Source organism: Strongylocentrotus purpuratus, unplaced genomic scaffold (assembly GCF_000002235.5).
Source record: "Strongylocentrotus purpuratus isolate Spur 01 unplaced genomic scaffold, Spur_5.0 spur5_scaffold_6, whole genome shotgun sequence".
NCBI lineage: Eukaryota > Metazoa > Echinodermata > Echinoidea > Camarodonta > Strongylocentrotidae > Strongylocentrotus > Strongylocentrotus purpuratus.
The window spans coordinates 19,320,511-19,348,133 of NW_022145612.1; the positions used below are offsets into that span (position 1 = coordinate 19,320,511).

Consider the following 27,623-nt stretch of genomic DNA (forward strand, 5'->3'; position numbering starts at 1 on the left):
ATCAATCAATCGACCAGACAGTGCATTACGCTATGTGCATTACGCTATACATATCCGGAATAGCACATACACTCATGATCTCCATAACAGCATCGGACAGAAATACGCCGAATGCAAGGGATGAATATGAGAAATGTCGTCGTGGTAAAGAGAGTGGTTTGGATGTGAATATAAATCTATTCGTATCATGAACGTAAAGAAGGAGCACATTTACGTAATTATTTTGAATTAACGCTTTCATATGAAACATAAATGTTGAGATCTTTAAAAATATGATTCATTCATTTGTAACCGTCGGCTTCTATTGGATTTCATTGTAAACATGAAATACGGCGTGTGTCTGCTAATCAAAGTAGCACTGAAAATGGCGAAATACATAGAAGATAATTGCTTACGGATAACAGGTATGCGTAATGCCAGGAGCAAGCCACAACTGAGCAAAATATGAAGACGAATAGCCATCTTATTTCCATTCAAGAATGTTATGTCCTGATCAGCCTGATGTTGGGGATTGCTTTGAAGACAAGACATCGTACTGTAATAAAAAAAAATTACCCGTTGCCAATCAGTGGCGTACCTGGGGTACTCCGTCAGGGGGGGCAAGCGACCGAAACAAACAAAAATGGCGATGCTAATTTTCACTTCTGGCGAGCGAGCGAGCAAAAAAAAATTTAAGTAACGTTTGGTATATAAACTAGTATTGTTGCAAGTTGGGGGTGGGAACATTCACTTGTTAGCGACGTTAATTTCATTTTTTTGCAAACGAGTGTAGCGAGCAAGAAAAAATCACTTCTTTTTTAATAATTGCCACTTAAACTTGGTTCAATTGTCCCATGCAGGGCACGGGAACAATAATGTGTTTAGGGTGATTTTATACCCATTTTAGCTAGCGAGCGAAAATACATCTTTCTCTCAATGAATTGCTATATAAAATTTGTTTCACTGTTGCAGGTAGGGGGCGGGCACAATCGTGTTTAAGGCAATGTCAATCCCATTTTGGCGGGCAGGCAACCCCCTACATTTCTCTTTTTAATGATATTGTAGCAGGTTAGTGGTGGGCACATAATTCCACGAGCTAGCGAGTGAAAAAAAAATCACTTCTCTTTTATAGGGAAAATATGGTACATAAAACTCGGGTTCATTGTTCCATGTCAGGGACGTGATTATTAAAAGCGGTGTTATTTCTATTTTGGCGAGCGAGCGTAGCGAGCGAGCAAATAAAATCACTTCTCTTTTATATGGTATATAAACTTGGGTTCATTGTTCCATGTCAGGGACGTGATTATTAAAAGCGGTGTTATTTCTATTTTGGCGAGCGAGCAAAATTTTTGTAATGATAATTGGTTCATAAATTTCAGATTTTTTTGTTGCAGGGCAGGGCTTACACAATCATGTCTAAGGTGATGTTAATTCCGTTTTGGCGAGCACGAGCACACCACAACTTCTTTGAATAACGTTTGGTACATAATTATTAACTGGTTGTTGCAGGTTGGGGCGGGCACGTTAGTGGTGTCAATTCCATTTGGCGAGCGAGCATAGCGAGCAAGCAAAAAAAAAAAAAATTCTCTTTTAATAGAAATTAATAAATAAACTTGTTTTTATTGGTGCAGATCAGGATGGACGCAATCGCGTTTAACGCGATTCAATTCCTTTTTGGCGAGAGGGTGAAAAAACTCTTCCATTTTTAATGATATTGTTGCAGGTCAAGGGTAGGCAAATGGGCACAATTGTTTCCAAAGCAATGTCTATTCATTTTATTCGCGAGCGAGTGTAGCGAGCGAGAAAAATGAAATAGTCTCTTTTAGTAACATTTGGTACATATATTGTGTGTTATTGTTGCCATGGTTGCAGGTCGGGGCCCGTCGGGGCAGGCACAATTGTATTCTAGGCAATACTAATCCTTTTCTTTTTTCAGGGGGACGAGCAAGTGAAAACATTTAATACAAAATAGGCTAGCAAGCAGTTCGCGCCAGCGAAGAGTTTCGAATTTGTTACATCACTTATATTTTCCAATTTTTATTTGTTTTAATTTTTCAGGGCCGTATATGCGGAATATTTTTCTGGTGGGGGAGGGGGAAAGATGCGTTAAAAGTTTTTGAAGAATCTCAAAAGCAAAAGGAGTGAAGGGAGTTCGAGCGACCAAACTGGTCATGAGGGTATACTTTTGCATTTTCAAAAGTAGAATTGAAAGATTTGGTATAGGCCTACACTACATTTTCAGGAAAAAAATTGTACGTTTTCAAAATATCTGGGGTCAACTGCCCCCCCCCCCCCCTGGTGCGTACGGCCATGGTCTTTTTTTTTTTTTAAATTTCCCCATTTTTATTCCTTTCCTTTTCTTTTCCCTTTTTCTTCCTTTTCTCTTCTTCTTCCTTTTTTCTTTCCTTTTTTTCCTTTTTTCTCTTTCTTTCCTTTTTTCTTCCCTTTTCCTTTTTTCTTTTTCTTTCCTTTCCTTTCTTTTCTTTTCTTTCCCCTTTTTCTTTTTTCCCCCTGGAGCCCGTCAGGGGGGGGCACTCTGCCCCCCCTGCCCCCCCCCCATAGGTACGCCAGTGTTGCCAATGTATAAAAATGACTTGAACTTTGTACACGCGATTGGCGCCTCTCATATCACCGCACTGCGTTATGATGATGATGATTGAAGACAATTAATTATGTTTATTGGGGGAGATCTGGAACACGTGAAAAGGGGTATTCATGGATCACTAATTTTTCATTCAAATGAATCTCTTGTTGCATGGAGGGGTTGAATCTAGACAGAGAGAAAGAGGCATATAGAGTTTTGACTCAAGCTGATTTCGCAAGAGGGAAATCCCCTTGAATAGCACTGATATTCTCCCTCTTTCAAATTCTTTGAGTTTAATGAATAGCAGCTATGTAAATAAATCTTATCAAGGTTCACACTCTTTCTTTTAAGAGGCGATGATACAATACATGTCTCGCCGTCTAGCTTTATGCAATATTCATAGATAGCCATACCGGTGAAATTCTGTTGCAGACCCCCTCCCCCCCCCCCCCCCCTCCCCACTCCCATTCTATTTATAAGGTGACGTAATATTGTTGCATTACATGATAATTGTATATGATGTTTCACTGTCATTGGTCCAAAGTTAACCAGACAGGCAGAGATCGAGGCGTTATATGGGGAGGGAGAAAGAGAGAGAGAGAGAGAGAGAGAGAGAGAGAGAGAGAGAGAGAGAGATAGAGAGAGATAGAGAGGGAGAGGCATATAGAGTTCTGATTCAAGCTGATTTTGCAAGAGGGAATCCCTTTGAATAACACTAATGCTCTTCCTCTTTCAATTTCTTTAACTTTGATGAAAAGCAGATGTCAAAATAACTTTATCATAGTTTATACTCAATCTTTTTAGGTGGTTGAACTACGCAATTAAGGCCTATTATTGTTCTTTTATTACTCCTATAATTATTAATCTGTTTAAGTGAATGTGCAGAAAGGGCACATCTGGAAGTTTTCTCGTCCCTTTTTTTGTTGCTAGCCATAGTCTACCCAATAAATGACATGTGATGGCGCTACCCATCGACTAAAAAGTTATGACAGAGATTGTGGCCCAAATTCACAAAGGAGGTTTGTCGACAAACCCAGGTTTGTCGAAAAACCTCCTTTTGTTTCGACAAACCTTTTGTTTTTTTACAAATCAAGGTTTGTAAAAACGCGTCGAACGCGTCGTATGACGCACATAAACCTCGGTTTGTCGACAAACCTCCTTTGTGAATTCGGGCCATTATGACGGAGTCGGAAGCGTCATAACTACTTAGTCAGGATGTTGTCCTTGATCTATAACATAATCCTCTAATAACCACTGATTTTCTGGTTCAAGGTCCACACTTCTCAGTTCAGGGTCTGTTAGCTCAGTTGGCAGAGCGTCGCGTCACTAACGCGAAGGTCGTGAGTTCGAGCCTCAACCCGACCCCCTTTTTATTTATTTTTTGTTTAGGGAGAAGAGAGTTAGCCTAGCGCTATATAACACACCCTCCTAATTCGATGAATAGTACAAAACAATGACATGTACCATTTTTACTTGACAGATTTCTTTTTTAAAATATCATTACTCATCAATATTATTTTTTGGCCTTCTCAGCCTATGCCAGTATAGGATCTAGGGGGCTCGGACCCCCTCCCCTGGCCTAAAAAACAGGTTCATTTAACCTTTTTTCATGAAAAAAAGAAGAAGGCGGGCCCCCTCCACCTGGCTCAGGGGTGGATGTTGGGTGTAAAAAAAGAAATAGCGACACTACTTTTTCTTTCTTCATATATGCACCCCTAATTCAAGGCGACTTAGAGCCCCTTTTTTATAACTTTCCCTAGAGCTCGCTCCCATTTTTAGATGTTATAATTATGTTACTTATAAAACAAACTTTATAGTCTTCCTTCATTAGATTGTGCTTAATACTCATCAGGGTTTTGGGGGTCTTCTTAAGATGTAATTTAAGTTGCACTGGGACCTCACAAATCTTAACAATTTTGCTGGCTCGCTTCGCTAGCTCGAAATTAATATTCAGACCATCACGCCTAGCTGTAAAGTATGTTGCTTAATTAATATCTTGAACCACGTAAAGAAAGAAACAAATATTGATATCATTCTTCTTCTTCCTGTACTTATTATCATTTCTATCATCAATCAATCGATCCCTGGTAGTGTAATCACAGTCACATATTTAGCGGCGAATTAGCGGGGGGGGGGGGGGAGTAAAGAAGAGAACTTATTTTTTTTTAAAGGTAAAATTGTGGTAGGCCTACCATCTTTCCCCCCCCCCCCACTTTTTTGTCTTTTTTAAAACTTTTTTTTGGCCAAGGGAGGGGGGCCGGGCCCGTCGGTCCCCCTACACGCCCTCCCCCCCCCCCCCCCCCCCCCCCGTGGATCCGCGCCTGCCTGGCTCCATATAAAAAAGAAAGGGAAAAAAACTCCTATTATTTTTTTTTTTCTTTATAACTCAGCTCAGCTCTGCGCTTGAATACAGGCTACACATAGTAAACATGGGCTCGTTCCTAGAAACCAACGACAAGACAGTCATAACTTTATCCGCCAACTACGGAGATGTCTCTGATCTTCCTAAACCGTTTCACGAAGCGCTTACTAGCTAGTATCTCGTGAGATCGATATTATCGGCGAGAAGAGGAGCCGAGAATTAGCCTTAGTCGCAATACCACCAGATTATTACAAAATTAATATTAGGGAAAATGCAATTATTTAAATGAATTAGTAATAAAAAAGATTAAAAATGATACCAAGAAATAAGAGATCCAATATACTTCCAAATTTGTGTAGATTAAACAATTGAAGTACTTGTAAAATATAATTGTGAGTTTTTCATTACATGACCAGTGAATCAGTTTTGTTGTTGAGATGGGCACCCCCCGAATATTTTCATTTGATAGTTTATAAAAATACACCCTTATATTATTCTTTGAAAAAATACGATGTAATGAAATTTGTGTTCAATGTTTTTGGCGTCAGCACAATATAAAAATTACAAAACTTCAATATTTCAAACGTTAAAACATATGTTTAAACCATTCACTTTGCATAATTGAAAATAAAATTCATCTCGACATTAATATGGGTCTGAAAACTAAAGAATACACTTCAAACTATGGCTTGCCTGCCATGGCAAAATACATATCCCTTCGACGAGTTTACAATGTGGAAATAAAGGCGGATAATCAGTTTATTTATGTGGGAAAATCCTTAAATACAAACATGGCATATTTTCATGAGATTATCAAATACAAAAAACGATAATTCACTGTTTAAGTGAATGTGTAGAAAAATCATAGTTGGAGGATTTATTGTCCTTTTTTGCCAGCCATAGTCTACCCAATAAATGACATGTGATGGCGCTGCCCATCGACTAAATAGTTATGACAGAGATACGACGGTGTCAGAGGTGTCATAACTCCTTAGTCAGGATGTTGTCGTTGATCTTGACAAAGAGGGCTTGGTGAAACACGTAGCGGACAAGTTGTTCACTTACGCTGATTTAGTCAAGAAGTTAGACTTATGACGGTTTGTAGGAACGGGCCCCATAGCGCCTTTCTAGTTGCCGGTTTGTACTGTTCCGTAATTTTTCTGCTGGCCGTTAGGTACATCTAGGTAAGTTTCAGAAATAAACAGTAAATAATGAAGACAAAATCTTCATGAAATTGTTAATGGATCTTTGGATATGATCTTTTAGGAAGATTAGGCCTCTATATTCTGATCAATTAATTAAATTCATTTCTACCTGTCCCTGTCCCACACGCTGGATTCTATGTTATTCATGTTTGCCCATACACGAGCCACTCCAGCAAAGCATAGAGTCAAAGGCAATGCTAATCCGCATTGACCTCTAGCACACACATAACTGCATTACTATCTGGCTGTGTATTAAAAGCTGTGCTATTGATTCTCAACATTTCAAACACCACTGTACAAAACTCAACTGATTTAACTCAAAATCAGTCTTTAGTCATTTAGTGACAATTGATGACACCTCAAATAAATGGCGCTTGTTCAGAAATTTGACCCGTAACTCGGGCGTGGAGATACCCTACTAAAACATACCCAAAATGAAGTAAATATTCACTAAATGTCCAAATAAAGATCATGAGTTAAAAGTTGTTATGTTTATTACCTGTTTCGTGTCAATTTTCTTGTTATTTTTGAAGTATTTTTCGGATAAATGTTGATCTTTACCCTTTACCCAAGATTCTGGAAGAATGCTGTGTTCTCAGCAGTCGGGCTTCCAGTTCAATTTCATTTTCTTCCTTCTCGTAGTTGGTTGTCTTCTTGGTAAGTTTGTCTGGCTCAGTTCTGCGTCGGGTATTCTACTCATATGGGGAGCAGAAACGCTTGTCCTTCCATACTCGATCCAGTCTGGCTTTAAAGGCATTCACCGTGGTAGCAGTGACTACCTCTTCAGGAAGCGTGTTCCAGTCATTGATGACACGTTGGCTGAATGCATCCTGCCTAATCTTTGTTGAGCATCTTGTGTTGCTAGTCGAGTGTTCAAAGAAGGTATCAACTGGGATGCGTTCAAGTCCATGGATGATTTTGAAAACCTGAATCAGGTCGCCTCGCCGTCTGCGATATTCGAGGGAGGGAAGGTTGAGCGCCCGAAGTCTCTCTATGTAAGGACGTTTGCAGATGTCATAAATCATTTTGGTAGCTCTCTTCTGCACCCTCTCTATGGTTTTGGAGTCTGTCTTGAAGCGAGGGTACCATATGGAATCTCCGTAATCTATGAGAGGTCTGACAAGGCCTTTGTACAGCTTTGGAATTGTGGACCTGTCTCTGCACTCAAAGCTGTGATGGATACAGGAGAGTACTCCGTTGGCTTTCTTGACAGCATATGCCACATGGTTATGGAACTTTAGCTCGTCATCAATGAGGATGCTGAGATCTTTCTCCTCTGATGTAGCTTCAAGGACATCATCTCCAAGGGCAGAGATGTGTTTGACGTTTCCTGGGCCTATGTGTAGTACTTTGCACTTTTGTGTGTTGAAGTGCATTTAGTATGATGTTAGTATACACTTTTTCACAGGTTTCACGGCAAACCGCTGCACATATTACAAGTACATACCAATGGTGGGTTGCGGTTGGGCGCGCGCCTGTGTGAAGTCATCTACCTTACGGTAGATATAACATTTTCAGGGTGTCTGTGTGATAAAAGAGGCCTGAAGTGGAGAAATCAGTGATGAAACATGTGTTCAAAGGCTTTGTTACTGTATGGAAAGAGATTTAGTTTACACCAAATGCTCTGGATTGGATGAATTAGATGGAAGCTGATGAGTAGAACAAAACAAAAAAATCTTAACTTATTTCAAGTTGTCGTGTTCATATTGAAATTATTTAGGATTGTTAGCAAAGACTGTCTGACAAGCTATCATATTATTTTATTTTTGTTACTGTCCGTACACAGATCATCTTGCTCTGTTTAATACTCTGCAAAATGGCTGCATGTGACTCCACGTCCCCCCAGCAACTACTCCAGAAGCTGGTTCAGACAGCTCTTAGCAAGACGTTGGGATCCTCCCATTCAGTCCGTCTGGGAGAAGATGCTGAGGATATAGCTAGGTTTCGTCAAAGGCTCCAGACCAGACTATTCAATGCACTCTTGGGAAATCTCCCTGGACCACTGCAGCACAGCTGTTCAACCACACCCAAGGCCAGGAGATGCTGTCCCAGGGAACAACTCATTGTCATCGTTTTCAAGCTGAGAGCGCAAAGGAGGTTTGACGAAGCACGGCAAATGGAGCTGATCCTAGATCGTCTCTCAAAGTTGAGCGGTAAGTAGCCTTCACTTACACCCCTTAAGTTTTCAGGAAACTGGCAATTACTGTACAACCACTATTAGGGTAAAAATAGACAGTATAATGTACATCACAACATTTATTAAACTTAACATAGAGTTTGAGCTTGGATCTTTTTAAAGGTTCTCCATACACAAGGCAAATATAAACTATGTATTATTCATATTTTTAATTCAAGGAGACTAACATGAAATCACCCCCTCACAATTCATGAGCATGTTTTGGATTTTACATACAAAGACAAGCTATTCTGCTCCTAAAATATACAACATAAGGTTTTGGATGGTATAAACCACTGACAGTGATGAAAGGGGTGAAATTCAATATAAAAATACAAGGTCATGTTATATGATCCATGCCACACCCATGATATGCAAGGTGGAATCTTATCATACTTCCATGTTTCTGCTCTTATGAAGGAAGTATTTTGCTTAAATTATGTTGCTGTGTTTTGTTTCATGAACAGAGGAAGACAATGACCAGATGGAATTCCTGGAGAGAGTAATACAGTTTCTCCTGGCCCTAGCGGGAACCAAGCAGTCTTCTCACAAGTCTGCAGTTGGTCACCAGAAACACAATCTACCTTCAGTTGGTTTGACATCCCAAGAGGTATGTGGAGTTCAGTGTTTTTGAAGTAAAATAATAATAATAATAATGATAAGACATAAAATAATAGCAACGATAATGATTAGCCATAATAAAGGTATTTTTATTGGAAAATATAAGTATGAATCACAGCTCTAGTCGGCTTTTTACATTTCATACAAGTACAAATGTTATCAACTAAAAATAGCCAGGTTAAAATGCCTGTTATGCAATATATAAGAAAAATATGGAGTAAATCTTATCATCTTATTTATATGTTCTTTCCTTGCCAAGAGCTGATCAACTTTTCTATTGAGATGAATATTCTAATCTTTGTTCCTTTATTACGCATGCAGGTGTCCTGAAGTTCATTTTCCCCCTTCTTTTTAACCAATGAAAGCTTGTCCAAAAGATTTTCCTACTGTATTGATCATTTGTTTGTAGGATATGGCTGCTTTACCTGGAGGAGACTGGTTTCATGGTGATGGCAAACATGTTCTTAGATGTGATGAACATCGGCCATACATCCACTATTCAAGGTGCTGAGTAGTATTTATAATCATAAACAATATAGACTGTAGACACGGAGTTAGCCCGCAACTACTTTTTTGATGATAGATTAAATATTCCAAAATAGCTTTAAATCTATGCAACTTTGTGTTTTGTTAATTATGTAGATCTTTATTAACAAACGAGTTGAATGTCAATTTTCAATTTCCTCATGAGATTGACGTGTACCGGTACCTAAAATTTTGTTTTATTCATATAATTCATACAAGTTGGCCTTAATTTTCAATGTTAGACCTAAGCTAATTAATTTATGGATATTTGTATTTATTCATTGAACAGTCAGTTTTGTTATTGTTTAAAAATTTGTCTCTTGCAAAAGTTGATTTCACTGAACATTTCTACAAGGATTGTATTTGTATCTTCATTTTGTGTGTTTTTTTTTATAGGGAACTTTTTGAAGGTCCAAGCATTGGTCAGTTTGGTAATGACAGTGGAATATCAGAGATGTCCAGTCATGATAGTCTACTAGATAACAAGGTAACTTGTCATTTCTATAGGACCTTTTAAACGTTTTGATCTATTGTCATCCCATATAAATATCACACTTACGGTATATCATTACAAAATTGCAAGTACTGGTAATGGTAAGTTTATGGTCAGGGGCTTACTCAAGGACTTAAATGGGTATGACCACATTAAGAATAGTTTGATGTCAATAAAATCTCTGACGTAGGCTCATTTTCATAAATATTACATATTTGATCATCAAAAAACTTTGAAGAATTTTTATATTAGCCCTATGTCTGGTCAGTAGTATCATAATTTAAACCATATGATAACACAGAAAAGTGAATTTCACTAGAAAATAAACCGAAAATTAGAGCAAAACTTTGGTTTCTTCTTCAGTTTTGCAAGATTCCAGTTTGTATGCTATTCTGTGTATATTTTTTTCTTCCTTCAAGCTAATTCAATGATATTGCTATTTTTCATCAGATATTTGAAGCCGAGCCAGGCCAAGATCTGCGTGGTAACAGACTGTTTGCAGTCAAGGTCAGTGTTTCAGAGGCTATTAGTTGGAAAATTATAGAGATGACGAATGTCAGTTAATAAAATTTGATGATGATCATAGATTGGTCAAGTGTGACGTCATCAGAAATTATTTTTTAGAGTATCAAAATTTGAACTTCATTTTCCGAAAGAGCATAAAATATAATGTCCAAATGTTGAAAACCAATTGAATAAGTTGAGTATTGGCTGAGATATGCCCATCCAAATAAATTTATTTCAGTAGGAAATCACTGTTATTTTGCTCTGGTTCATAAAGGCTCTGTCACAAATGCCATTATGAACTGCTACGAATGCCGTACGAACAATTTTCAGACAATGGAAAAACAGAGATTCGTACGAACGCATCGTTCGTACGAACCTCTGTGACCGTAGCTTTACATTACGAACCAGAGCAAAATAACAGTGATTTTGTATTGAAATCTATTTATTACAGCTTCAGTACTCTATAGTAAAGAGACTTTGTAATGATTTCAATGTTTATGAAAAGGCTAAATTTTGTTCACAATCTGAATATAAGCATTCTGGTTATAAATCTATTTTCTGGGGTCTTTATGTACAGTATGCATGTAATGTAAGTTTTAATATTTATTTTACTTGTTGTAATCCACTTCTCATGATCTTAGATAGCGACCATATGAACAATGACATATATTAATGTGGTTAATAGACTAAGGGTAGAACAGGTCTTGTGTTGATATCTAATGGTTTTTAAAAATTAGTGAATAAATGCATGAAATGTTATGTAAAATAATTAAAATAAAAAGGAATTGCAACATTGCAATATTGACAACAATACTCTAAATATTTTTTTCAGAGCCTCATGGGTAATGCATATGAGAGGAAACTGAGAGAAAGCCTTTTTGGTGGCCTTGTTCATAGTCATGTAAAACACATTGATGCTAAGCTATCTCTACCAGAGCTACCAGACACAACCAACCCAGCCTTCCTGGGGATCAAAATACCTGCCTTCGCAGAGGTATACATGTGTTCTTACAATTATTTATGTTTGTCGGTGTTGCTGTGTATGTGTATGAACTTTGTTTACTGATTTCTGAGTTATAAAATTTTCAAAAATGTTGTCTCTTTTAAAATTGAATCGTGTTGGAATACCTTCACTTACTAAACAAAAAAAGAAGAAGAAGGATAGAAGGAGCAACAGAGCCTCAAAATATGGATTATGCCCATGTTTTGTGGAATTTAAGAGTGTCCAGTTTGCAAATATTTATTTTATCATCAGTCATGGGCAGTAAGGATCTAAGTGTTCTTGAATTTGAAGATATATGTTTGACATACATGTATTTGACATCATATTGATATAAGATATGTTGGCCCTGTGTACAACAAAGTGTTATATATGATGCAGAGATATATTTATTGTAGGAAGGTTTCCTTGTAAAAAAAAACAGTTCAAAAGCTTTGTGTTTTACTGGTGTGTGTATTTCAGTACAGATAAGTGTGCTCAAAGTGGGGCTAGGACCAAAATGAAGAATGGCAAAGCTTTAGAGTATATGATTTTGTAACCATCTGTTCTATTTCTCAGTCTGCCTTATCAGATGATGAGGGATACCATGAATCCATTTCGGGTTCCATAACCTCAGCCTTGTCAACACCGGAGAAAGAGAATATCTGGGATGCAGCACTCCGCTACAAGCCTAACAGACATAGAACATGGGAGAATATTGGAAAGTGAGTGGCCAGTGATGGATATCTCTATTGTTGTTGCTCCAGATTGTAGGTAAAATACATGGCTAGCATGACGAGGTCAATTGTTCTACCAGAAACACCAGTCCAAAGTAAAGGTCTAGCATTTGGTAAATAATTGTGATAACTACTAGTACATTTATCTAATGGTTGTAACCAGGGGGGGGGGGGAATGTTTTTATCTTCACTGAACATGGTTTTCTATAGGGTTTAAAATCTAGATATCATAAGCTTCATATTCATTGGGCTAAAATGAGTACTGGTCTATTTTGGGGTTTGTATGAATAATGTTTGGTTGGCTGTATATTTTCTTTGATCTGTCCCTAAGTTGTTTTCTTGATGCTTATTAGATTTTATCACCTTTGAATCAATTGACAATGCCAAAATCCAAAACTAAGGAGCATGGAGTTAATCATGATAACATAGTATCCTTGTCTTCCCACTGGTCCACCAGTCTTCCAAGACCTACAGAAAGACCCTACCTAACTGAAGCAGGCCCTGGAGCTCTAGACCTGGTCTATCAATTGAGATGCAAGGAAGCAGCCATTATCCAGCCTACCACTGAACCTGCACCAATCATCTTGAAAGACCAACAACGTTTGGTCCAACATACCTGGAATGTTTTGATAGGATTGCCTTCAGATGTGTTCCTGTATAACAAAGTAAGTGGAGATCCTACTTTGACTAGCCCATCCAATGCTTTGGGATGTTTTGTATTGCACATCTTTATGACATTACTGCTCATCAATTGACCAATAATTATGACATGGTCAATATAGATTTAAAGTTGAAACATTTGGACACACTTGATGACTACTGAAAGACCTGGGCCACCTTGCAGTAGCTATGTCCCACTTTGTATTTGTAACTTTCATGTATATTGAGGATTTCATAAGTTTGCTAGTTTATAAAAGACCCCATAGTCATTCTAGTCCGTTCATATGGTATGGATGTAAGCTTTGAGTTACATCAATAACTCTTTTGTCTTTGGTAAATAAGACCCAATTGTTTTCCTCTTTTGTAGGTCTATCAATAAGTATGTTTCAAATGTATAATTAGGTTTTTATAACACTTAACAGCCTCTTCATTTGCCACCGCTAAATGTCGTAGATAGCAATGTTAAACAGAGTAGGTATCTTAGTAGTTGTTACATGAAGAAGTTCTAGAAACCTAACATAAACTTTACTTGGCATGTTCCTCTTTCCTTGAAACAAAAGGAGGCAATGTCCTTCGGTGTCAACTCCCAGATCTGCCTGACAGGGACCACAACCGAGAGCCTCCAGCAGCTCCTCTCCGAGCTGGCCCAGGCAGGCACCGACTACACCCGTCTGTGGCACACCTCTCAACAACCCATCACCAACTCCACCTATACCGGTGGTCTGGTGCTCCAGGCCTTCCTAGGGGCAGTCAGAAGGTACCTTCAGTACTACAATGCTCAAGTGCTGCTTGCCCAGTCCCGATTGGAAGGGGATGCTACGGGTGAGATGGTGAAGAGGAGAGTGACGGTGCTTGTTATCAAGGCCAAGTTTAGTGGACTGTTGGCACAGTTGAGGTGAGAAATGTGTCTATAAAAGTAATGATATACATGGATATCATAGCATGTTGTCTTCTTTAAGGCGATCTGAAAATGAAAGCATTAGTGTATGTTGTTCTATGCCATTTGTATGATATTTATTATGAGATATCAAGATTTTTGTTATGAGAATGAGATTTTTAGTTCAAAATTTGCATAAGAATTTGGTGTTTTTCTGAATCCTTCTGTGGATATTGTGAGTATTAAAGTTTGATGTAAAAAAACAATGATTTTATGCCAATATTACATGTTTTTTAAAACTATCTTTGCAAGCAGAATGTTACATCACCTAATCATGTTTCCTCATACTTCCCTCAGTTTCTTGTTCATTGACTGTTGTCCTTTGCTTGACAGATATCTTGCCAGGTTATGTGGTTGTGATGGGAGGAAGGGTACCCAACCAGGGGGGCTCAGTGACCCCCTACCTATCGGTATCCAGCTCTTATCCATGCTCTACCAAGAAGCCCTAGACTGTACAGGCACAGAGAACTATCGCCTCATGCTGTCTCTCCTCAGGAGTGCATGTGCTCCTTATCTCATGTGAGTTAGTCTTTATGTTCAGTAGTGAGCAATTTAGCCAATGAAACTGTTTGGAAATTTCTAAAGAGCTTTTCTGGAAAAAGGCATAAAGTAAATAACCTCAGTGAAAATCTCACATATATCACAGCTAAAAAGAGCTCCCATTGAAGAAAAAAAAAAGTAACTAATTTTGCTGATATGTGATATTGGCACATCAATTTAATGCAATTGATCTTTTAATGATTTTCTTTTTTACTTGACTAGAGGTCCTTAAAACAATATTCCAAAGCTGGATTGTTGAGCTTGCTAAAATAATTGATATTATAAGGTAAATTAGATAAATACAGCTTCCTATCTCTTAGTAATATTAAATGTAAAGTTGCATTATTGTTTGAATAATCACCACTAAGTTTAAAGCTAACCTGTCTATGTTTCTTGATTTTTATTTTATTTTTATTGTGTATCTTAGGTTTATTCAAGACTGGGTATTTCATGGAATATGCCGTGATGCCTATGGAGAATTCATGATTCAAGCGAACCACACGTACCTCTTCTATAGAGGTATGTATGTATGCAGATTGCATATGCATTATGTAAGAAAAAGAGAAATTAGCATTGGAGGATAGTTTTATTATGCAGCCGACATAACAGCAATAAGAATGACAAATTGACTTTTGTTAAATATGAGTCTTAGTCATCCCGGACTTCACAAGCATCAGTAAAAGGGATTGAAGTAGCATTATCAGTCTTTTTAGTAATTGGAGTAGAAGTGGTTTTGATAACAGTTGGGAGTTGGAGCGTAGAGTACTGTTAAAGATTATCCCTTGCAGAACTTTTGTCATCGTCCTCTACTTCAGTAGCAGCAGCATTACAATGACATTTCTGCACAATTGTGTGATTACAGACAAGCACTACTGGACCCACGGATATGCCTTATTGACTGGAGAGAATAAGAGTGCTGTACCATTGTTCCTTCAGGAGCTATCTAGTGACATGTATGTCTGTGGGAAAACTATCAATCTTCTCAAGCAATGTGCACCAGAGGTGAGCCATTATATCTTGCTCTTTTTATCCCCCCCTCTCTCTCTCTCTCTCTCTCTCTCTCTCTCTCCTTTTCTTCTTCCTCTTCTTTTTTCATATCTCTCTTTTATCTCTCCCTACTTTAGTTTATTCCAACAAATCTCCTCTCATATTTCAATCTTATATCTACCCTAACTTAATGTCTCCCTTCTCTTAATATTGCCGAAGAACATAAGGTAAGAGTCTGAGGACAAACATAAAGTTTGGAGTAACTCCCAGGACAGTATTGTACAATGTACATACTAATGGACCTCCAACACCTGTATACAAATTAGAATAGTTAACAACATTGTCTCCTCTTGATAATCCCCAGCACTTCATCTGCAACCCAACAGTGGACCCACCCTGTGTAGGGCTAACCTTCTCTACAGAGGAACTGGACCAGGTGACAAGTAGGACCAAGACCTATGTCAGGTACATGGAGGTCTTAGCTGGTCAGCTTACCGTATCCAGGAGAGAAAAGGTGAGGATGTGGATTGCATGCTGGTCGTGTGAAGGATCTGGGCCCTGTTTCATAAAACTTGATATCAATAACAAGTTATAAGCTACTGTTATAAGCTACTGAATCAAGGCATCTGATTGGCTGAGAGCAAATTTGTCATAGAAATTTAGCAGTTGTTATAGATAACAAGTTTTATGAAACAGGCCCCTGCAGTCATTATTTGGAGCCATTGTTAAACAATATACAGCCCTACAAGATTTGGTTGACTGTAAATTTTAAACGGTTTTCAATATGGAAAAGTGAAGTGTGTTCCGATACAATGATGTCTAAGAGAGGAAAGATGCAAGGTTCGGACAAGTGAAATTCTGAAAAGTCTGAATTGTTTTGTGATATAGTCAGATAGGAATGAGACAATTTTCTAGTTTTTATCAAAAACTTTAACCTAATTTGAAAATAGGTAATAAAATTTCATTTTTGTGTCAGAAATATAGATTGATGGCTCTTTTATGCAAATTCAATCTGGAGTGTAAAATCTTGCTTTCAAGAATGCTTCTCACTTATAATACAAATTAGTTTGAAATATGGGCGGGTTTTATTGGAATTGCTATTATTTTCTCCATGAATAGGAGACGAAAGAAGAAGAAGCAAGGATTGAGCTGCTGGCAGCAGCCAGACGTACTGCAGCCGAGGAACAGCAAAAACATAATGGTAAGTAGAAGATTTATGCAATCACATTTGGAGTGGGTGAGGAAATCATTATGATTGATCATATGATATTATTTTGAAACCACTTTTTTTTTGTGTAGTCAAATGGCAGGAGTCCCCAAACCAGGTATTTTGACAGGTTCATCTAGGGTTTTCATTATACCATTTAATAATTTTTAATATTTGAAAGGCAACAGCTGCAAAAGACTTGGTAGTTAACTTTTCCTCACACCAACACTATTCATTCTTAGTAGAACAAATTAAATGCTGTCGTTCATTCCATTTCTGCATTAAAGTGATTGTTGTGAAAATAATCATAGCATGAAATACCCTCCATAATACATCATTTAATGCAAGATGCCTTTTTGTATGCATTGTTATCATTTCAGAAAAAATGAAGGACAAGCGTAAGGCTATTGGTGCCAGAAAGAAAAAAGAACTGAATGAGCTGAAAGAACAAATGCAGAAAGATTTGTTGGTAAGTGATACACGACACATTCCAGGAAATCACCAAGCAGATTTTTTCTGTTTTGTCAGTGTTGTATGAACCCAGTTACATATTTTTACTAAAGTGGAAGCAAATTTATTGAAAGACTGATTATGTGCAGTAGAATCATTAAGATATCTAATTTTTTGGGGTATGATTTTGTGATAAATGTAACTTGCAAGTTTATCTTTTACCAGTAATCATCCTTTTGAAAATATGTACTTTGGGACATATTTCCAGAGAAGAATAATGTGATGAAACAATGAGATCGGTCTCTTCCAATAAAATTTGACATATTTTGTTTACTTTGCAGAGGCGTGGTCAGGAGCTTGAAGAGGAAAGAGAAGAAGATAGAGAAAGGATGGAAGAGGTGGCAAGAAGACAGCTAGCTGTAGAAGAAGCTGAAAGTGAACTAGAAAAACAAGCAAGGTAGGGATACACATCTGCTTGTCGGAGCAGTATTCTAATCCTCTGACACATCAAATGCACAATCCTAGATTTTAAGCTTGTCAAAACACATTAGATTCTTACATGTATTGTTAGATACAAATTGAGGTACTATGATTGAAGTGCGTCTTTTGATAACAAGTTGTATTTTGTTATACTTGCCTTAAAGTTTACTCTCTCTCTTTCTTTCCTTTCTTCTACCTTTCTTTCTTTCTTTCTTTCTTTCCTTCTCTCTTTGTGTGTTTGTTTGTTTGTTTGATTCTTTATGTGTTTGTTTCTGCTTTCTTTCTTTTGTGGACGAGCGACATGCCAGATGTAATCATCCAAAATATATCTAAGTCATGGTTTGATCTTGTTTGTCTAACCATGAATGCATGCTATTAATACAAAAGATTTCATTTCATGTTGTCACGTCTTATCTCTTGCAGGGAGGAGGTGATCCAATTCTATTCAGAACTGGCCAAAGATGCCACAATGAGGGAGCAGAGGGCTCTCTGGAGAATACGAAGGAGACAACTGGATCAGGAAAGAATTGAGTTCTTACAGAAAGACAAAGAGGCTCTAAAACAGGAACTCCAGGCTCCACTAGCCCCATCATCAGTGGCATTGGCTAGGAAGGATGTTGGTGAAACCAAGGAGGCTGGAGAGTCTTCTGTGAGATTTTCAGACCTCACAGACGATGCGAAGACAACAGCAGCAACAGCAGGGGAAAGTGAGATCAAGTCAACAGCAATATCCTCTGATGAAACAGGAATTGCGGATGAACAGGAAACAGTTCCCGTCGCAGGAGATGACACTAAGACAAAGAGTGCAAATGAGATAAATGCTCCTGGTGAAGTAACAGAGGATGCGGCTAAAGGAGAAACTGAAGTGCAAGAAGTTTCAATGGACTTTGTGGACGAGTCAGAGCAACAAGATGCTGACATTGGCGAAGATCGTGGTGATGAATTGGATGTGGGGGGAGAAGAGAATGAGGAGATCGAACCAGTTCTTGCTCTGATAAGAGGAGATCAGAATAGAGGATCTGCTGAGGTGTCATCTAAGGAGACCAGAGTGAAAAAGGCCAAAAAAGGAATCTCTATCAGAGAATTTTTACCCAAAGACCAGATTGATGGAGATGATACTCTACAGGAATCAGATGAAGAACAAGCCAAAGATACCGCAATGGACGATGTTCTGTTGGAGATTGGTTCTTCCTTACCAAGTCAAGATGCTGCTATACAGGTAGAAAGAGCTGCCCATGGTACGATAGGAGGTGGTAGTATTCTAGATGATATCATTGGTGAGGACAAGAGCCAAAGTGGTAGTGATGATGCTGATGGAAGAATTGTAGGATTAGCACATAGAGCACACGCACAGGGTCATCCTTCTGCAACATCATTAGATGAGGACAATTCTAATCTGGGACTTCAACGAAGACATGACCATGGGCATGCCTCAGACTCTATTCTTAAAGTTGGACGGGATAGTGCGGGTGTCGCTGCTGCTGAGGATGTGTCTGTGCCTGGTCTCCCTCAAAGGGCACATCAGCATGGTCATGCCACAGACTCTACAATCCAAAATCTTGGAGAAATTCAGGAGAGCCCAACAGAAGAGGCGGGTAGATTAATTGGGGTACCACATAGGTCTCAAGTGCATGGGCATGTGTCAGCATCAGTAAAAGATCAGGAAGGTGAATCCGATGTGACGTATGGTACAACTGAAAAGCTTCCACAGAGGTCACACATACATGGTCATCCATCACAGTCTTCCATAGAAGGTGTAGGAGGTGCAGGAGGAGAGCCCTCTCAGCATCCACCAGAAAGTGTCCATGCCAGGAGTGTTCATGGACATGCCTCGGACTCTGCTCTAGGACAGCACAGTACTATTGGACAGCTCGGTGTAGATGACAACAATATTGTAGGACTTCCTCAAAGGCCACATGTCCATGGTCATGCTTCAGATTCAGCCATGCAGGATGTAATATCAGGTGCAGAATCTGAAACGGTACTATCTACTAGAAGTAGTCGAGCATCTATTGAGGGTGTGCGTACATCCGATTCAGGGTATGACACCCAGCAAGCCCAAGGAATGCCGTCCTCATCCTCATCCTCAGCTAGCACTGGCCTACCAGGGGTACCTCACAGACGTCCCCTAGCCCCTCAGAGAACAGAACCGGAGACCGATCAAACAGCAGGAGCTCTTGCGGATATCCCACATCGATCTCATGCCCATGGACATGCCACTGACTCGTCACTAGGGAGTGTCATGTACCAGTCTGCAGGTGGTTCAGGTGGTGCAGGTCCGGAGACTGACCAAACAGCAGAAGCTCTTCAGGATGTCCCACATCGATCTCATGACCATGGACATGCCACTGACTCTTCACTGGGGCGTGTCATGTACCCCTCTGCGGTTAGTCCAAGTGGTGCAGGAGAAGGGCGTCTAAGTGTCCAGAAGGATGGGAGGGTGGTCTTCAGCATCTTGAAACATGGCCATCCATCTGACTCTTCAGCTCAGAAGCTAATGTATCCTCTGAAAGAAACTCTCCCTGAAAATGAAGAAGGTGAGAATCTAATATCCAACATGACTAATGTGTGAGAAAGTGAAAGCATATGGATATTTTCTCTTCCCTTGTGGATTTGTAGATAGAATGTGATATTTCAGTTTTATCTAGAATATGTAAAGTTGATAGAAAGTGGTATTTCAGCTTATCTAGAATATATAAAGTTGAAATAATGTTATATTTCAGTTTATCTAGAATATGTAAAGTTGTCACACTAAACTAGGGTGCATTGTGGATTTGAGGAATGTAATTTTGACCTCTCAACCTTAATTTGTGGCTTGTTGAGTTTTATTTCAAATTATATGAAAACTTCATATGATTTTCATCCCTCACAACTTGTGTATCTTGCAGATACTGTTGAAGCCATTGAGTTGCCTGTCACTGTATGGGCAGACGAAGGCAGAGAAGTCACAGAGTTTGACTTCAATATGTTTGGTAAGTATTTTTAGGTGTATCAACGATTCAAACCTGAAATGGAGTCAACATCATTCTTAGCATATTTTCATATTCTTTTATATATATGATTTATTATTCATTATTCATTGAGTCCTTTTGAGAATTCTTTCTAAGACAAAAGTCATTTGTATGGTAGAATTCACCCTGAGAGTGCCACTCTGAACACTTCCAAAACAATGTTTATTTGTGTCATACCATTCCTTCTATACTGTATATCCTTTACCAAATGTTTTAATCAAACTTTATGACACTCATGATTATCTAAGCTACATTAGTTGAATTACAAGTCATTTCTTAGATATACCAACCAAGTTTTTATTAGAATCATTCAAATCTATCTATATTTTGAAGGTTGTTTAATTGTCAATCTCCATGGAAAATCTGTTGTCAAGCTATATTGAAAACCTGTATTTATGCAATGTCATTATGAATTCATGATTCTATTCCACCTTTACCAGAGGGCCTGCCCAACTCTGACTTGCTTGGCAGAACTGGCTTTGAACCTCTGAAGTCCGAGATCGGTGACTATGGTGTACTTGCATCACAGAGTGAAGATATCGAAGCTACAGATCTTCTTCCTCTACCTATCATCATCAAGAGATCCATCACTGCCCCTCTCAGAGCTCAGTAAGTAATAATAATAATATACCGTACTTATACAGTGCATATCACATTATGTCTCTATGCGCTGTTAGAAAGAGTAAGAAGGAAATGTGGATAGAATAACATAAGAATGAAATATGCTCAACATACAGATACAGTATTCCTAGCTCATGTGCAGAGAAATGATGGTGTTTTGTCTGTTTATAAAAACGATTTGTTTATTATATGTAGAATAATCCCAACTGCAGTATTCAATGGTATGTTTATGGATAAATATAGATACGTTTAGAGGCATTTATTTGTATAAGAAAGCAAATGAAACATAGCTTACTCTGTTCATGTTAAAGAGATGATGTATTAATGTACATTATGTGTTTTCTTCTCAGAATGCCTTCATTTTGTTAGTAAGCTTTGATTTGCTTTCTTATTTTATTTTATCCCTTTGTATCAGAATTAAATTCTTGATTAAAACTCCTCAGTCACATTGAATGAAAAGAAGAAATTGTAAGCTGTCTGCTTTTAAAGCATGAGCGAGGTATGTATACCAGGTGCTGTTATAATCAAGATTGAGAAACATTCAAACTTTTCCTTTCTATGTTACTTCTTATTTTGTCAGAGTTTGGCTGGTGAACCAGAGCATCTTAGATTACTTCCTGGTCGACCTCCGTATTGACAAGCACTTTACAGCTCTCAGAAGGTTTCTCTTCCTCCAAGATGGGGAGTTTGGACATTCTCTCTGTGATCAGATCTTTGATAAAGTGAGTCGGCAAGTTTAGTTTGAAAGTTTGAATACCTTACTTAGAAAAATTATGTATGATGTCTGCAGATCTTTTGAATCCTTTGTAAAATATTTTCAAAGTTGTTATGAATTATTCAACATCCACCTGCTGTGAGAGAATTTGAATGCTTACAATATTTTGTGTATGTTTCTTGCAATCCTAGCAGTTTACTAATCCATGTTGATGTTTGTTTGACAAACCTGTAATCATTTGTTTCTCAGAGAATATCACATTTCTTTATCTTTACTGAAGGATGATTGCTATGTCACTATATCCTCTTTACATATAGTAAAACTCCAGCCTACTTACGTAAAGTAACCGTTAATATTTGAACAAATGATGCTATTATTTATTCCTTTAATTACTCCATTGTTTGATGGATACAAAATTGAATTCAGAAAGGTAGCATTAGGAATCAGAGATCATAATCTATCTCTCTCTCTCTCTCTCTCTCTCTCTCTTTTGCCCTTTTAGCTGGCCCAATGTGTCCATCTCCAGGAGCTGCTATCCCCTCTTACACTCAACCAGATCTTATCCAGAGCTATCCAACTCTCTGCCAGCTCAGACTCTCAGCAAGCTGATAATCTCAGCTTCGCTCTCAAATGGCATCCATCAGTTTTCAAGCCAAATGGTAAGTAGACAGGAAGATACTCTGAATATCAATCTTATTGATGCTAGTCTGTCATGCTTGTACATAAGTAGGTTTAATAAGAGAGGTTATACTTAAATATATATATATATATATACAAGCGTGATGTAATGTCAATATGGAACCCTTTGGAGACCAGCTTTTAGCTGAAAAGGGTGATCCTTCCCATATGTAGAAAAATAAATGAATAAATAAATAAATAAAGATATTAGAGTAAATTGAAATATGAACTTTTCATTCTTGGCCATCAATGTACATGTATGATTGCATAAGAATTTATTGATTTGATTTGAAAATCTGTACTTTTTTCCCCCAGCTATTGATACTTTGGACTGCCTTGAGCTAAGATATCATGTAAGTAATACCATGGCAATAGATGACATATTCTATTCTTTTAATATTGTGCTGTAGATATTTTTAATAACCAAATCCGTTGCTCGTCACATTATCTGTTTTAATTCTCTGCCCTACTAAATGTGCTAGCAGATAATTGCCTCAGCATAGTTGATGAGAGTTAAGCTTGTTTGATATATTGAGCATACCATTTCTCATGCTGTCATTTTCCCTACAGTTGTATTTCTTGATTACAAATTGAGTTTTAGACCACTGGACATGATCAGTTGAATTGAAATGAAACTTTAATGCGTAAAGTCAGTATTATGTCATTCAAACAAATCTAGTGAAATTTAATTTGGAGAGAAAATAGATTGTCAAGATGCATATTATGCTGAAAATTGAGCTAAAACTGTAATTTTGTATGGACCGATATCGGTGTAGCATAGCTTGTTATCTATTCCATTGTTTCATGCTACTGACATACAGGTTGAGTGGCCCAGCAACATAGTGATTACAGACACATGCTTGTCCAAATACAACAAGGTCTTCTCATTCCTGCTCCAGCTCAAACGAACGGGTTGGGTTCTTAGAGATATCCATCACCAACTAAAGATCAGTGGTAAGCAATTTGATCAATTTATATTCTTGCACTCTATGTGGTTCAGTGGTTTAGTGTTCAATGGGCTTGGTAATACACTTTTTACAAAAAATAAATGTATTTCTTTCTAGTTACATATAAGTCATTTTGTAGAGTTTATGCTATGCCTGTGGGAGTTATACTTTCAAGAGAGTTTTCTGATTATCTAGTACATGCATATCATAACACAGAAAAAGATAAGTTCTTCCACTACGAGTTAATGTTGTGTTCATCTCAGTGTATAGTAATGATCATTAGCATTTGGTCATGTGCTTGCACCCATGTAGGTGTCATAATAAACATTTATGATACCATGAGTTATTCAGTTGTATGACCTTTATATGTCTAGTTCTCTATATTCATGTAAAGAAAAGAGAAGATTGAATGTGCATAATTTTGTCCAATTTCCTTTCATTCAGCAATGTTTCATCAAGCCAGTGGATCACAACAGTATCACCAACTGCAGATTTTCAGGTATTGTAGCCATTGTACCAAGTAGTTGCAGCAGTATTAACAGTAGCAGTAGGTGCCACTACCAAGTTGTTTGGAAATGTGTCTGTTCTCTTCTTTCCTTTGTGTACAACAAACATTATTTCCTTACATACTAAGAAAACCTAGAAACTTTTTGTTTACGTGTATGCCATATGAATTATGTAAGGGCTATATACCACAACTACATAAACCCTGTCATTTTTCGAAATATATATTTGATGCCCCCAAATCCCACACATTATACATCTAGTGTACAGTAGATGATCATTTTGATAATAAGCTTTATACTGCAAATGGTTGGAAGTTTAATATTATGAGGAGTGCTGCACGATTGCAAAGGTCCTGTCTTCAGTCTAACAAGGGTTTTTTGTCATCATTGTAGGCACGAGATGCAGCATTTTGTGAACGTGATGCAAGGCTATGTGGTCAACCAAGTCATTCATGTCAGCTGGGAGGAGTTCCAAAAAGACCTCAAAGGAAATGTAAGTTGAAAGATGACTGAATTTTATTAATCGCGAAGGAACAAGCAATTGCAGAGTGCTTTGAAATTAAGAATTCAAAATCAAGAATGTGGTCCTCTTGCTGTCATGGAATACATGCCCTTTAATCTAATTTGCGTTCCGATCAAATGTTTGGAACTTAATACAAAGCTGATTGCTTTTTTTTTCACAATGGGACATGTTTGCTAATAGTTTCGTTACTTTTTATTAGCTGGTAATGAATTTTTTTTTTTAAACACTAAAAATAAGAACTACATGATTGTACAATTTTCTATAACGGTGTAGAGTATTCTTCCAAAGTCATGTAAGAACTCTATTTATAATAGAGTCAGTATTGTTTTATGTTTCATTATCTATTGAAAATCAGTAGTTTCATATGTACCGGTTATGGTTTACAATTAAGTGTGCTCATTATGTTTTCTTTCTCCCCAGGTGCATAACCTTGATGATATCCGAGAGAAACATGGACTCTACCTCAACAAAGCTATTCTCAGGTTAGTCGAGATTGTAGAATGCAGCTTATGTTTTGAGTTTTAATAACACACACTCGTGGTGGAAGATCAGTGAAAGTGTGGATATATCTTTCTTTAAATTGCCAGCACCTGAATAACCTGGATTGTCAAACTAGGTTGCTGTAGCATAAAATGCTATTAAACTTGTGAGCCGTGATGACAAGTCCTTTCAATGTCATAATACTCTATTATCAGTTTACAGAACATCATTACCTTGTAAGACTTGCCCTGCCATGTTGATTGTTACCGTACTTTACAAATCCATGTGCTCAAAAATGTACTTATAATCAATTGATTAATTCCAATTAATTTCCCGTTCTAGATGCCTTCTTAATAAGAAAGCCGCTCCAGTGATGAAGATTATCTGTGATATCCTAAGCCTAGTCTTGAAGGTTCGTACCCAGCTCACATCGGCTCCATGGGCCTGGGATGCCTCCTCTGGTCAGGTCATTCACCCCTGCTTCAGGAACATCAAGAAGTCTTACATGGCATTCAAGGAGTACTCTGGATTCCTATACAAAGGTAAGGAAAGGGATGATTTGTTTTTTGTTGTTGAGTTTTTGTTCAGGAGAGGGTGTCTGAGGAGAAAGTTATACAATTTCTAATGAAACTAAAATGAAATTATTAAAACCAGTATTATAGACTCTGAGCTGAAATCAGTGGATCCTTGATTTAAATGTCATTTAAACGTATGATGAGTAGAATTAAGTATGTAGCAAATTTCCTCCTAGAATCCATGTATTATAGGTAAGATTATCATGTTATGTATTATTTTGTTTTGATAATCATTATATGTTTTGTATTAATTTCTTTTCCTATCATATTCACTTAGTCTGTCATTAAGAACAATTTCATAACGAACTTACTCTTTTGCAATTGGAATGGACATTGATAAGTGAGTGTTCAAATTTTCTAGATGCATTGAGAAGAGTTATCAGATTTGGGGAAGAGATTAAGAAAATATATCTGTTCCTGATCTTGCGAACTGATCAGTGAGTAATGATATTTTGATTCTTGTCTTTGTTCAGTTGTCGCCAAGCTGGTAACCCGTGGCTACCAACCTCATCTGGAAGAATTCATGCTGAGACTCAACTTCAATGACTACTACCAAGAACACAAGTCATGAGAAGATGGGAGTTGTATCAAATCAGTCTTCCATCCCCACTCTCTATGTCTTCTGTTTGCATTTCTCTGTCTACTTCTCAATTTTGTGTCTATCTCTTCTCCCACCATCCCCTCTGTCTTTCTCCTAGCCCCCTTGTTCTGATTCCAGCTTAGTCAACCTCCTCTTCTCTCTGTCTTTCTACATCTTTCTTTTAAATGAAAATGGTGGGGTTAATATGATGGTCTCTAAGCCAGGGAGGAGATGAATCTGAATTGGACTATGAGATCATGCATGACTCTCAATCATGTTTCTATGTACAGGCCATGATTTCTTCTCTAAAAACATTGAAGTAAGAATTACCTATAATTACAAAAACCCAAGATTATATTGCATATACAATCGTGCGAATGACTTTTTAACGACTTTTCCCAAAAGGTAACTTGCTTTAATGTTTGTTTTCACTTCTCATTGTAAGTGAATGTGTGTACCCATTCAGAAAGGAAGAAGATTCTGAAGTGTTTTGTATGACATAATAACGTTTACATCTTTGTGATTGATTCTATATTGATGTATGATTTCCAAATAGGACAATGGATTTCCCTTCTGAAATTCATAACGACAAATAAATAAAATAATAAATTGATTAATAAACAACTGTATTTGAGATTTAAATGAATTTGTCAATGCAAGTATTAAGAGGTACTATTTAGTACTATGACATTGTTATGAAAATAATTAGATCAGTTATTAATCTGACTGAGAATAAAAGAAAATCATCTCTAATACTAAAAGGCAAGTATTTTAGTTGGCATAACTAGAGAAATAATTTCAAAGGAATCCCTTCCATTATTACAACCCATATTATCTTGCTTCTCATCACCTTCTAGGCTGATTGTCAACATGTATGTTTTGACAAATTGAATAGCACTTTTTTTTTGGACGTTAAAATACTACAAAAATTGATTGTTTAACGACAGTTTATTGCTCTTTTGTTTGTTTGTTTGCTTTATTTTTTGTAATCTTCTTGAAGATTCTTGCCCTTTTGAATGTGTAATGTACTCTACTAGTAAGTGAGTTTAACTAATATCTCAAAAGTTGACTTTTCAGTTCATAACTGTATCAAATGGGCTGTACTTGTGAAGTAATTTTGAAGAAAAAAATTACTAAACTCTTATTTGCTTTTTGTATGACTTATTTATTGTTTGAAATTCTGTTCATATATTTTCTGGATTTATACTTGCTTTATCACAAACTGTTTTGCTGTACTGTATTTACGTGTATGTAAATAACGTTTTGTAAATTTATAACATGGATGTGTAAAAATGTTTGTGTATATTTGACAGATTTCTTGAAAATTAAAATGTTCAATAAGAGGGCATTTCTATAAAATTGTTATTGTGCTAGTGTGTTTCTTTGTTTGATGAAGTTTGTAAGGTAGATAAAATGGTTATAAGGAACAAATTTGGTGTTATAGGGGCAGATCATCACAATGATTTTTGTTTTGCAAGGTCAAGTTTATTCAAATCTTGAAAATCATGGTAGACAAAATAACAAAATTATGTTGAGGGTGACTACTTATATGTCAAAG

The 27,623-nt window shown here is 37.4% G+C and overlaps 1 protein-coding gene across 1 annotated transcript; it reads left to right on the top strand.

Annotated features, from left to right (window-relative positions):
* Positions 1-6,040: 6,040 nt before the first annotated feature.
* LOC581868 (gamma-tubulin complex component 6) lies at positions 6,041-27,424 on the top strand. The gene is made up of 29 exons (XM_030973237.1): positions 6,041-6,109; positions 7,917-8,283; positions 8,774-8,916; positions 9,337-9,431; positions 9,849-9,939; positions 10,396-10,452; positions 11,285-11,446; positions 12,011-12,156; positions 12,626-12,833; positions 13,389-13,723; positions 14,099-14,284; positions 14,733-14,824; positions 15,168-15,307; positions 15,657-15,806; positions 16,412-16,493; positions 16,880-16,968; positions 17,291-17,406; positions 17,853-19,966; positions 20,318-20,401; positions 20,881-21,049; positions 21,642-21,783; positions 22,279-22,435; positions 22,770-22,807; positions 23,276-23,408; positions 23,846-23,900; positions 24,301-24,400; positions 24,851-24,912; positions 25,253-25,452; positions 25,959-27,424. Exons 2-29 carry the CDS (start codon positions 7,947-7,949, stop codon positions 26,054-26,056), a joined length of 5,781 nt encoding a protein of 1,926 aa, XP_030829097.1. The 5' UTR covers positions 6,041-6,109; positions 7,917-7,946; the 3' UTR covers positions 26,057-27,424.
* Positions 27,425-27,623: the final 199 nt, after the last annotated feature.